The 14164-nt window shown below is 39.2% G+C and overlaps 1 protein-coding gene across 1 annotated transcript in view; it reads left to right on the top strand.

Moving 5' to 3' along the window:
- Positions 1-14164, top strand: part of grik2 (glutamate receptor, ionotropic, kainate 2) — a 249394-nt gene that overhangs the window by 210441 nt on the left and 24789 nt on the right. The window contains exon 16 of the mRNA XM_063879961.1: positions 6446-6671. Within this exon, the coding sequence (XP_063736031.1) occupies positions 6446-6671 (226 nt within the window). The remainder of the gene's footprint in view (positions 1-6445; positions 6672-14164) is intronic.

Here is a 14164-nt window from a genome sequence, read left to right as displayed (position 1 = left end):
GCAATTTAGGGTTAAGTATTTTGCCCAAGGATACATCAGCATTTTGACTAAAAGGGTTAGGGTTAGGGTTTTTGTATATTAAAATTTAAATTTGGAGTAAATACTTCTCTTTGGCATTTCCTTTTTTAATGCTAAATAAATGTAGTTTCTTAAAAATACTTGTTTGTTTTATCTTTATATTTTTGACCTACTTTTGCAACTTATTTTCTTAGATTGTTTATGTTCACACCACCAGACACACCAAACCCTTCTATGTGTAAACACAATACACTTGATTCCGATTCTGAAAACGATAGCCTCAATTTATTTATTCGCTAATAGTTTGCTCTCTATCACTGCCTTTCAATATTACTTTTTCCTAGCTAGCATTGCTGTTAAGAAGAAGCTAGTCAGAGGTGTGTACTGGAACTTTAGTAATTAAGAATGGTTTAAAATTTCAGCTTCAAGCCAGGAAAATTAATCAGAGCTTCTACAGATCAAAATTAACCCCAAATCTCAAAAGAAGTAGTTGACCTATTTGAGCCTGGCCCAATTAACAGCATACATCTCCTGCCTATTGTTGCATTACAGTTATCCATGAAAGATAATAGTGCATGAATGGAAAATGAGGGACCATATAAGCTGTATTTGTTAAGATTTCAACATTTCTATTTTCTGCTATTTTATTATTGATGAAACCAACGGTTATGTTTTTTCAAACCAATTATTGTTTGCTACCCAGGATGGAGAGAATAAATGTTGATTTGCACTTTTTAGATAGCAGGAATATTTTACCCCATTTCTTATCGGTATTGATTTGAGGACATGTGGTATAAGATCCACAGGCTGTAAGGCAAGTTTATTTATTTGTAGAGAAAGATGGGTCGATAGGACCGTTAATGAATCCGTTTTACACTGGTTTTTAAAACAAATACAATTATACAAGTTATACAATGATATATATAATATAACAAGCAACTCAATTTGTTAGGAAAGCAAACATGATGGTCAGTATTTAACTATCATATACATATTTCATATAGACAATATTTTCAGTAACATATTCATTTTCGTTGTTTTTATTTATTCATGTTTTCTTTATTATTACATTTATTTAACAATGAATTGGTGTTCCTTTTATAGACCCATTGTGTTCAGTGTATTATGGACAGATTGTGTAAAATATGCTGTAAGAGAATATTTGATAAAAGCAAAGTACTTTTTAAGCTGACAATACCAAAGCAACACTTCCCTCTCCCTCTGCATCCTTTTGATTACGGCCCTTTGAAAAAATATGCGAAAGCTCCCCGTGTTGATGAGGACCAAGAGAGAGTGTGTCTTGATGGCAATTCAAATTCACACACATACAAACAAATGTTACCCCTATGTGCACAAATCCAATAAATAGCAACATGTGTTGGTAAATATCTACAATACAAAAATGACTAATTACATCTCTACATGACTGTTTTTAAATGCCATTTATAATGTGTTCTGCTGCACTATTTCTTATTGGTCTTAATGTCTTTTGTTTTTGTAAAGCACTTTGAATTGCCTTCTGTTGAAAGGTGCTATATAAATAAACTTGCCTTGCCTTACACCACTTTTCGAGAACCTCTTCAAGCCTTACAAATGAAACCAAACTCATTAAAATAACATATTAAGCCTTACAAAAAAAATCTGTACTTGGTACATTTCATGATCTCATTGATGACCTTAGAAAGCACATAAGCAAATGTTTTAGTGTTAATGAAATATGTGTTAATTAGTTCACAAAAATCCGAAACCAAAATATTTGAAAGAAAAATCAGGCTACAAACATAAGAGCAAAAATGTTTGTGTTTCCAGATTGAAATATAACAATAAACAAGCTAAACAAACAATAGACAAGTTGACGATGGGATTGAGGGTATTGTAGACCTGATCAGCTGTGCATTGGTGTAATAATAAGACAGGGTTGTCTCTTTTGTAAAATTTCCACACAATGATTTTCCTATTTGTGTACAACCAAGTGTGGCTCAAAAAAAGCCTGAGAGGAAAGACTGAAAGCACAGACTATGTCCTGATCCAATCACGGTTCATTGCATCAAGAGTACCAAAGCATGAAAATGACACAGAGCTCATGGAAAGGGGTCAGGAAGGCAAGCTAATACAGAACAGGGGGGGGGGGGGGGGTGTACTTTGAGGCAGTTGGACCTCCGATGAATACTGAACCAGTGCATCCAAACTCAGTAACGCACTGAGATATTGGTACTGCATCTCTCTTAATGCTAATGCTAACCGAGCATTCACAGAACCTTAGTTGACTGCAGAGAATATGATATTGCTATACGCTTAGAGGGTGTGAGGTGGAAGGCAACCTGCAATGCAATAAATTAGGACCAGAAGTTTACATGACAGCATACTATGTGCAACATCCTAAAAAGTGGATTTAATGGTAATTTAGTCATAAAAAAAAAAACGTCATGTACTATTTTTCAAATTGCTAAATGGAGCAGTGATTTTGTTACAATGTAAACACTTTTTTTTACTGGCACTGTGTTTCCTACATTTGGTTATTTTGGGTTCATAATTACAGGAACAAGCTCTGATGGGAATAAAATGGTGTTTTAGTTATTCAACATGTAGTGTCTACATGGTTTGTGTTTAAATAACTAATGCAGTAGCCCACACTTTTCTTGATGAATATCCTAAAGTAAATATAGTCCTGCAGCTCATTCAACATTATTATTATTATGTTGAATGAGTCTGCCATCTTTAAGTCCGCTATTTGATTTTACAGAAGCGGGATGATTAGTGTGCACTTTTGTTTTCTAGCTCCCAGAGGTCCCGGAGCCCCGCTTTAGTTTGATTTGTTCTTTTGTTGACTCTGCACTGTTGCTCAGAAGTTGGGCTCCTTAGCTACTGTAAGCTGTTACGTGATGTTTCAGGACTTGCTGACCCAAACCCACTCCCCCCTTTCCTCACACAGATCAGAGGAGTGAAGCAAAAAGACCAATTAATGTCAAGTTTTCAGATGAGCAGCTGCATTTTCTGTGGATGGATGGTATAGCAGTCTGAAAGGGCATGCAGGATACTTCTCTGAATCTGGACTCTAGGTTTTTTCCAGGAACGTTAATGTATGCTTTTTGCATTAAATAGAAACTGAGCAGAATGCTGTGTACTATAAATGAATGCTACCTGTTTTTATAGACCTAGCATTGGCAAATAGCAAGAGAACACTTCAAACACATTCAGTAGTAGCATTGAGAGCAAGAACAACCATTAGAAATAAAGTAAATCAATATTCCTGCTCAGATTTTCTTCGTCCCTGATCATGGTTACAGTCTCAACATAATTTCACAGCATTAATGTTAGAGCTTTACAACTCTGCATTTATAAAACATTACCTTCACCAAGAAACTGTCTCAATTAAATTGACCACTGACAACAGAGTGACACTATTTCCAAATGAACTGATTTGTAAAAGACACTTTTTAGCTAGTTTCAATCCAAAACTCAGAACATTGAACTGTTCCGGACTACAAAAGGTCTGCACAATATTATATATATAATATACTATTTATTAACACTTGCATTAGCACAGTCCAACTTCTACCTGTGGACATGTTGCTATGATGTTTGTGTGTTAGTTTCAGTGTAATACATTGTGACCAAAGCGAGCACATTATACATTTCCATGCCTATCTAGTTAAAAAGATAACCATTATGACATTAGAAACCTTAGCTCTAGTCTCAACATTCCCCACTAACACACGTATATCTCTTTGTTGTGCATCACTCGGTTCAAGAGAGAATCCATCTGGGTTAAAATAAAAATAAGCATCACTTGTCCTGTATTTCTGCTGCTTATTGCAGGTAACCCAATACTTTAAAGTGCTGCTGTTGGCTGAACACTTCAGTTGAACTAGTTTGCTTATCCTGGAGTTGAAGAGGCTGTTTATATAACAAAAGGCCACCGTGAGCTATATACACTGTATCTGCACAGCTGGGTGAATTCAGAAATATGAGGAATTTGATTTGACTTGATATTAAGATACTGAGTATTAAAGGACCAAAAGATTAAGGTTAACAGTTCTTGACTTACTGCATGAAAACTGTTAAATAAAACAATATTCTGACAGCTCTGATTTGGTCGAGCCTTACCAGTTGTGATTTGACGTGTTGGTCCAGAGGGATGGAATATTAAAGTTAATCAATGTACAACAAGGAAGTTGTTCACTTTGAATGAATATGAAACAGCATAAGTAAATTGGTTGCTGAGGTTACTTGTTCTTCACTCAAGAGTTTGTCAAGGGAAATGGACAGAAGTGGACCTTAACCTTTACCAAAATGACAGTAAAATAGAGCGACTGGTGTCTGACAACAGCTTTATCTGCTCTGTAGTTTGGTAGTATGAAAGCTTGCCAGACGGTAGCAGGCTGTACAGGCTGTTTTTGGGAGGATGGGTATTGTTCTTTAGTATCATTTTGGCTCTGCAGGACCTCACCTGATGTTGCTGATTCTTTATCCCCCACTGCTGGTCCCTGTTGTTTTGGCCCGTGCACAAACCAACACCCCTTTGATATTTTTCACTTTTGTTTGTAATCTGACTGATGTCGGTAATATCATCTGCAAACTTAACAACAGAGTTTTCTAAATATCATTGGTTCTTAGTGCACAGCAGGAAGACTAAAAGCTAAGACGCCATATTCAGTCAATCTTAAACAGGCCCTATTATGCTCTTTGTGGTTCTCCCTTTCTTGTAATGTGTAATATTGGTTTGTGTGCATGTAAATGGTCTGCATAGGCTATAAGGCCACCCCCTTGTCTGAAACACCTCCATTGGACCTCTTTGTTTACATCTTTTACATAGTGACATCAACATCTAACTCTTGCTTATTGTCTAGCATTCCAACACATTCTGCGTGATAGGCTAGGGGGCGGGACATTTCTAAGCATTTTCCCACAACAGAGCCGGCAGATAACAAATCAGATCAGACTGAGCTCTGGTTTCAGACAGAGGGTGAAAAGAGGCAGTATGAGAAAAATAAAGAGCTTTTTGAACATTAAAGCATGGACACGTCACTGTAGAGACACAACATACTGATATACAACTGAACATGAGCAGGATATGTCCTATTTAAAGTATGAGCAATTACATGGCACAGAGCAGTTAATAAATAATGCAACAGTTCACCCAAGCTGTAATAGAGAGTATTACTCACCACCATGTTGATCTAACTGAGGCTGATGGGGGTCTTGGCTTGTTCTTTTCTCCCCATCACCCCACATAACTCACTGCTGCCGAACATACAGCTGGGGGCCATACAGCGCTTGAGAACATTGACTGCATTACAGGAAAAAAAATGCATGATTAAAATCTACAGGTTGAAAGCATGCTTACATTCAGCCACTTCAATTTGATAAAAAAATAAACCAGCAGAAATTGAAAATGGTGTAAGGAGAGGACGGCACATAAAAGTTTTTTGTTAGTGCTATAATATTCTGATCAATCAAAAAGGATGTAGCACATTTTGCAATGCTATGGATGGATTTTCTTGGACATGTTTACTATTTTGGTCTGACAGCCATTCATCGAGTGTACTCGTTGCGTTTTCCAAGATCTCTTGTGAGTGCAATCAGCTCTGGGAAGCCCTCCTCGGCTCGGTGCCTGACTTGGAGTGTAGGTGGTAATCTGGCTCTCCGTGTATTCACAGCCACTGCTCTCGCCTTATCAGCAGTCTAAAGCTTGCATGCTCAATCGCCTGATTTGTCAAGGGTGACTCCAAAAGATTCTGATAGGCACTCCGCAAATCACCCAGTTGATCTAAAATATCGACCAGGCACAAAAAGTCATTACACACAATAATGGCGGGCAGGACCTTGAAGATGTGACTTAATTAGGTTTCAAATGGCTTCAAAAATGCCTTCAAATCTGCTCCCCTGGAGAGTAATGCACTCTCGGATTTTTCTCTGTGATTACAGGTGTAGAAATTGAAGCACACGGCTGCTGACAACACCGCTACAGACCCTAACTATAAGTGATAGCAGCGGCACAGACAGCAGAGATGTATGGTCATATAGAAAACACACAACTGCTGCTCCTCAACATGCTTGCCTATTTCTATATTCCCCTCACACACTGTAATGACTGAGGCAGACAGAAGGCATAAAGCTCTGCTGTAGCTGCAAAAAAGTTCTTTTTTTTCTGGAGCACATGACGTGTTTTCCTAATGAAATTTAGAAATATAATTGAAATGCAAATGGTTTTGATAGAGCTGCATACATTGGCAGTATGTAAATGAGTGCTTTGACTAAAATTGCTTGGAACATTAACACCGCAGAGGCAAAAATAATTCTTCATTAACCTCCAGCGTAGAACTTCACATTCATGGAAACACAGTATATATTTTACAATGAATACAAATGTGACAATGATCTAAGGATTTATTCTTTTACTCACAATGCCATTGTCTCCTCGCAGAAAACCAAGATCTCCACGTATGATAAGATGTGGGAGTTCATGAGCAGTCGGAGGCACTCTGTGATGGTGAAGGACATTGAGGAGGGCATTCACCGTGTGCTCACCTCAGACTACGCGTTCCTCATGGAGTCCACCACCATAGAGTTTGCCACCCAGCGCAACTGCAACCTCACGCAGATCGGAGGCCTCATCGACTCCAAAGCGTACGGAGTGGGCACCCCAATGGGTATGTATGCTGCAGTTATAACATGTTTTCCTGAAGCAAAATCTAATGCCTGTAACAGACCCTATAAATGCATCAACCTATCAGCAGTTTTGCGTTGTAATGAGACGTTGCAGGCAACAACAGGATGTCGTTTTTGAATTGTGCTTCCTTTGGGTCCTTTATATATTCGTAGTAGCCAAGTTGACCCACTGGCTTGCTGTGTGAATGCATTATGGTGCTCTGAGTGTGTACAATCTCATGAGTTTGTATACGCCAAATGTTGTCAATTGTTTTTTTATTTTCTTGTTTGAAAATAGAAAAAAGTGCGTCAATATCTCAGTATTTAGGGACTTGGCTTGGAAACCGGAAGGTTCAAGTTCTGAATGAATGAATAACATAATAAGAGCGTGGACTGGTACCTGCAGGCGTGGTTGTTCACACTACGAAGGTGCCAGTACGCAAAAAATCTGATCCCCACACCGCTCCCAGGGATATACCGCTATTAGAGGGTTACACGTGTCTAAACTTCACTGTGTGCTCTGCTCTGTATATCAGTAAAAACAAAGGTTGATTAGATTTAATTCCTCTATTTTCAAGCTCAAAAGCATTAATCCATTGCATGTAACATTACAGTTGGCACATTTGATTATGAACTGACTATACATTCATTATGTAATTTTCAAGATTTTGAATTCAAGTATTTATGCAATGTGATTCCAATCAAAGGGGAAATAGATCTTTTTATGTATGGTGAAGTAAATATGTGTTTGATCCCCTGCCAATTTTGTAAGTTTGCCCACTTACAAAGAACTGAACAGTCTTTACTTTAATGGTAGGTTTATTTTAACAGTGAGAGACAGAATCCAGAAATGAAAATCCAGAAATGTACATTAAAGAAAAAGATATAAATTCATTTGCGTTTAATTGTGGGAAACAAGTATTTGATTCCCTTGCAACCAAAAATAATTCTGGCTCCCACGGACCAGTTATAAGTCAATCTGGAGCTCCACGATCTAAGATCTGGTCTCTTGGCGCATCAGTGATCATGAAAAAGGTGAGTGATCAGCCAAGAACTACACAGCTGGGACCACAGTCACCAAGAAAACTATTGGTAACACACTGCACCGTAATGGATTAAAATCCTGCTGTGCCTCTGCTCAAGAAGGCACATGTACAGGCTATCTGAAGTCTGCCAGTGATCCTCTGAATGATTCAGAAAAGGCTTATGAGAAGGTGATGAGGTTAGATGAGACCAAAATCAAGATCTTAGACAAAGACTCAACATGTGGTATTTGGAGGAAGAGAAATGCTGCCTATTACCAGAAGAACACCGTCCCCAGCATCAAGCATGGAGGTGGAAACATGATGCTGTGGGGGGGGGGGTTTCTCTGCTAAGGGGAGAGGGCGATTCACTGCATCGAGGGGAGGATGGAGGGGGCCATGTATTGTAAAATACTGGCTGATAACCTCCTTCCCTCAGCCAGGACACTGAAAATGGGACATGCATAGGTCTTCCAGCACGACAATGACCCAAAACATACGGCCAAAGCAACTAAGAAGTGGCTACAGAAGAAGCCCATTAAGGTGATGGAGGGGCCAAGCCAGTCTCCGGACCTCCATCCCATAGAAAAATCTGTGGAGGGAGCTGATGCTTCGAGTTGCCAAGCATCAGCCTCCAAACCTTAAGGATTTGGAGAGAATCTGCAGAGAGGAGAGGACCAAAATCCCTCCTGGGATTCGAGCAAACCTGGTGGCCAACTACAAGAAGCATCTGACCTCTGTGCTGTCCAACAAGGCTTTATCCACCAAGTACTAAGGCATGTTCTGCAAGGGGATCAAATACTTATTAACGGCAATTAATTCATACCTATTTTTTAATGTACGTTTCTGGATTTTCTTTTTGATATTCTATCTCTCACTTTTAAATTAAACCTACCATTAAAAGTATAGACTGTTCAGTTCTTTGTAAGTGGGCGAACTAACAAAACTCGTAGGGGATCAAATACTTATTTCCTTTACTGTATGGATGTATGGATGGATGGATGTATGGATGGATGGATGGATGGATGGATGGATGGATGGATGGATGGATGGATGGATGGATGGATGGATGGATGGAGGGATGGAGGGATGGATGGATGGATCGATGGATGGATGGATGTATGGATGGATGGATGGATGGATGGATGGATGGATGGATGGAGGGATGGAGGGATGGATGGAGGGATGGATGGATGGATGGATGGATGGATGGATGGATGGATGGATGGATGGATGGATGGATGGATGGATGGATGGATGGAGGGAGGGATGGATGGATGGATGGAGGGATGGATCTAATTAAATAGGAGATCCATTTGAACTAATCTAAACTGAGAAAATGTATGAATTGGATGTGTGAACATTATTTTACATATCATTTCACAATTATGAATTCCTGTGGGCTGCTTGTCAGACTTAAAGACTGTCTAGCTAATATACAGCAGTTGAACACTGTATTATCAGAGATCATGTACTACCAAAAGTTTTTTAAATTTTAGCAATGTTTTGGATTAAGTGAAGGAAGCCTATAGAAGCAGGTGTGACATGCAGGGAAAGGTAAAGGTGTGTAGGCCACAGCCTGTGTGTCATTGAATTGAGTTTCAAAATCATGACTAAAGTTTATGGGTTATGATTTCACTTCAAGTCTTCTTTTATTTAACCGCAACCCTGGATATTTTACTTTAATCAAGTAGTAGCAATGTATAATCACGTAGTAATGTTGTAGTACCCTAGCTTGATGTCTATTACGAAAATAGGTCATATTTATATAAAATGTTAAACCTTTTCTTGTTAACCAAGAGTTGTGTAAACTGTATTCTGTGTTTACTCCCAGAGGGTAACCCGTGAGGAGGAGTGCTAAGCAGAAAAATCTCCAGCAGACAGAACAGTGTTACATAAATAGAGGGATGAATAGGAAGGTGGCCCATTACACTGTGTGCGTTCAGAGGTGCAACATTTCATTGCGGACTTAGCAGTAAATTGCCATAATCCTGTTATAAACCCAGTGAAAAGAAAACTATCATTAGGTTCCTGCAGATTTATAACTGGCAGACAACTTCACATGATGACCTCACCCGAAATGCTGCTCATAATCACATCCATTCACAGAGAGAGGATTGTAAAGTAGTTCTTATGGTGTTTATGCCCCTGCAAACAGGGCTTTTGAGCAATATGCTGTCTCAGTAAATGTCAGTCCCACAAACCATAAGCTTGAAAAACTACCTAGAAAGACTCTCATAAATGATGCTTCTAGTTTATTCAATACCCACATCAAAAATTGCAGGAACATTTTACAGGAAATAGGAGTTGAAGCTTTAGTTAAACTCATAATATTGTGGCTATTATATATAGTTTTGCTGATTTATAGAATTGATGATAGCATCTGACAGTCTGTAACACCTGCAGTGAAAATGTCTTTACACATGTAGCTACTGGATTTACTAATTTAGAGACGTTTGATTGAAGTGTAAGAGCCTGTACAACATGAACTTTTCATATTCTTCAATATTTGGGAAATTTGCTACGGAATATGTGTGTTAGAGATGTAGATTCCAGCATATTCACGAAGCTCCTGAGCCTCCAAATGCAAGTTCTATCATTATCTGATTTATCATGTTGGTTCCAGTTAATTGTCAGTGGATGTTATCCGGACACGAGTCAGCTGTTTGGGCAGTTGTGTATCTCTTTTCAATGTTTCTCCAACCTTAAAGGACATGCTTGCAAGTGATTCTGCATTATTCTTATTTTGAACAAATGTTAACGATACGTTTTGTCTCCACATATTAACACACTTTTATAATAGTTAAAGCGCAAATGCAATCTATAGAAGAAACATTACTTCATCACAGTCGCATGACTTTATGTCACCACCGCTGGGGACTATTCTCAGGAGTGGAGTTACCAACATTTGCTGAGTGAGTGGTACAGTAATGTAGTATCTTTGAAGGCCGACATGATAGCCGGTAAGAATCAAAAAGTAGTTTTTCTCTATTGGATTTTGGGATATTTAATAAACTAATCTCTGTGGGAAGCGCATGTTAATAATAATCACACGTTTTATCTAGACACTTGTTAGCAACCACTGATTTTATGAGACGTAGAAGCTTCAGACATTGGCCAGTTGGGTATTTAACATCAGCTTGTGTTTCACCAAAGATCTTATTTCACGATTCTTACCAAAAATAAAAATGTTTACGTCAAGGTTTACTGCATTCTATAGCAAGACATGGTTTGAGTCAGAATAAACTACAGTGTGTTACATAGTAGGCAAGGAACATGTCACCAGTGCTACAGTGAGACTCATTGATGTGTTTTGAAAGCTTGTGCACTACAATTGGGCTCATTGGCAAATATGAAAACAATTTATTAATTTGCGACAAGTACATAATATGTTAGAAGAGAAGTAGAATATCTATCTGTCTTTTAGAAGTATGGTGTGTTGGTTGGGTGGATCATTTTACAGTCAAGGTTCCCATAAATACTTTTTATGATTGCTCTATATGAAACTAATATCCAGTTTCACTTTAGGGTTGCATAAAGGTGTCATTTTAGTGCCCATTGTCTGACAGTATCACATGTTGAAAATCTGGTCTTTGTCGAGTGTCCATTTAGTTTACAGTCTGAGTAATATCCAAACTACACCCTCTATGTTTTTATGGCAGCAACATTCCATGAATTGGAAATACTCCCTATTCCTCCAAAACACAGCCTGACATACGTGGCACTCTGTGATCACTGGAATAAAACAAAGTAAATAATGAAATAGCCGGACATTTTGACATAGAAATGGCCACATTTACACAGTAGAAACTATCTATAATCGACAACAACCAAATATCATCATCATCATCATCTGCCTTCAGAAATGTCTACATGGAGGATAGATGATATCTGGTGGCTGTTTCCTCGTGACAAATCAGGGAGACGTCCTTTGGGACTGTGAGTGTTGGCAAGGTCGCGCTGCTGTTTGTGTATGCTCCGCTGGTCAGCCACAGAAGGTAATTTGAGTGACTGTTTTGCTGTGTGTGAAAACAGTGGAGGTAGGCTATATTTGCTTTGGGTGATTGCATTTCTTGACTGATGTGCTCTGTTTGAAGGCTTGCTGCCGTGTGTGTGCAATTTCCTGGATGCCTTTGCATGTTTGCCTATATACATCTATCCATATGCGATATGTGCATGTCACTGAAAGAAAGAAAGGTAGCTTTAAAGGGTGAGCGTAATAATAAAGTGAGAGTGGGGGCTGGCCCGTGGCATCACACAGATTGTCCGTACTGAAGAAAGGAGCGGCGTTAGCATCATTACTCCCTGGTGGCCCATTCACGGGCAGTCAGAACAAGGTATTTAAATTGCTAATCCTACCCTTTTAGTACCCTTTACCATATGCAGCCTGTATTCCCATGTAGCCGGGCCATTTAGCATATATCTCATTGACTTGAACAGAGAGTAGGTGTCGGCCTGCATTAGTACCCGGGCGCTGATAGAGCCGCAGCACTCAGCCTCGGCCTCATGGCAGCTCCCTCAGCTCTGTAATGGACATACTGAGATCACCTCCCAGCTGTTAGTCATAGCTCATTCTAATGGTGTGTTTACTACATGAAACCTCTGCTGGCAGCTTATGGTGACTCTCAGGACAACGTTTAAACATGAAGGGCCGTTGTTAAATAAAAGATGATCCTGAGTGAGACAAGAGAAGTCACTCATTTATGGAGTACCTCTTTTGAATTCCACAAAACATGTCACAGGTAGTGAATCAGGGTAGACCAAAATGAAAGACAGAAAAATATAGTTTTTTCCAAGGCTTGTCCCGTCTATGCAAGGCAAGCAGAACATAACTTCCTATTCATGACCACAACATACAACCCTCTACAAGACTAACAGAAAATTACGTTATAATACAATCATAAACTAAAATGGGATAATGTGCGAGTGTACAGGAAGTCAGGTGACTGTAGGGCAACCAGTGAAAGGCCCAATTCCAAACCGACCCCTACACCCTACTCCACTTCAGCTCAGTTTGCACGCTTGCGTGGATGGTCCGCTACATCAAGTGCCGTTCCAAACCAACTAGTGGGGAGTGGGAGTTATTAAACCCTCCATCAGCGAGTCTGCATCGGCCTTGATTTAACCACCTACACTACCTGACCATGTGGAACGCTGCTTCTGTATGTTATTATGGAAAACAACTGCTTCCAATGATTGGGACTTAAATGGTACCTTGCAGTGTGTGTAAAAGAGTGACTGTGAGCCAAATTACAAATCCATTTGGATAAAAGCTCTATAGAAATGCAGCCCATTTATAATATGCACTACCTGCTATGATTAAGTCAATACAGTAGGAGAGACAATAAAATCACGTGACAGATAGAATAAGTCAGTCGATTCCTTTCATTAATGCGTGGGAAATTTGGAAAATTGAAGCATTGTATCTTTTTATAGACTTTTTGACATTTCTGCAGAACAGTTTGAATAGAGACATCTGAAAGTGCATATACACATTATAGGACATTTTCATTTCGTAAGGAAATCAGAAAGTGATATCTAGCCATACATAATTATGACTGAAAAAACCAGATAAGATAACAATATATTCCCTTGTCATCACGGCAAATTCCATATCTTGCATCAGCCCTAGTGACAGTAGCGTGGCTGTCTGGAGTGTGAAGCTCAGATTAGTTTCCCTCTTTTCTCTCTTCAGGCTTTTGTTTTTGGCCATGTTTACTATTCTTGATGTCGTGTAGAGGAGAGAGGCCGCTAAGCTGGGTGTAAAAACGTGTTCTAACCAACTTTCCAAGTGACACTGTGTTTATGCGCTGTTTCACACATAAATGCAGCCACTGCCTGTACCAAGCCTCTTAAATGTGCCCATTGTGCACAGGCTGTGCAGCCACAGTCGGCTCCTCTGCCCTGCTGCAGTCTCAGGAGGCGTTTCTCCAACCTTTTAAAGGCTTAAGTTACTCTCCATTGCTTTTTATTTTGAAGAAATTCTTTGAAAAGACCAAATCCAAAAACATGCAATATGATAGTGAATGTCTCCCTACCTACTGGGGACTATTTTCAGGAGTGGAGTTACCAACATTTGCTGAGTGAGTGGTGCAGTAGTGAAGTATCTTTGGAGGCTGACATGATAGACGATTAGGATCAAAAAGTAGTTTTTCTCTATTGGATTTTGGGATATTTAATAAACTAATCTCTATGGCAAGCGCACGTTTTTAATAATCACAAGTTTTGTTTTGATTAATACATCGCAATCACGTCTTTCACGAGCAACCACCGCTAAGCTAAAGGTCACTATTTAAGCCGTGGTGACTTTAAGTATCCATCCAGAAACTTGTTAGCAACCACTGATTTTATGAGACGTAGAAGCTTCAGATATTAACCAGTGGTGTATGTACTACTGTTGTAGTACTCAAGTCTTGAGACCACTTTTTGAAGCTCTTGGTCTTGTCTCGGTCTCGGAGCTATAGAACTCGATA

This window comes from Eleginops maclovinus, chromosome 3 (assembly GCF_036324505.1).
Source record: "Eleginops maclovinus isolate JMC-PN-2008 ecotype Puerto Natales chromosome 3, JC_Emac_rtc_rv5, whole genome shotgun sequence".
Classification (NCBI taxonomy): Eukaryota; Metazoa; Chordata; class Actinopteri; order Perciformes; family Eleginopidae; genus Eleginops; species Eleginops maclovinus.
Note: the sequence above shows the minus strand (reverse complement) of the source record. Positions and strands in the feature narration are given on the sequence as shown.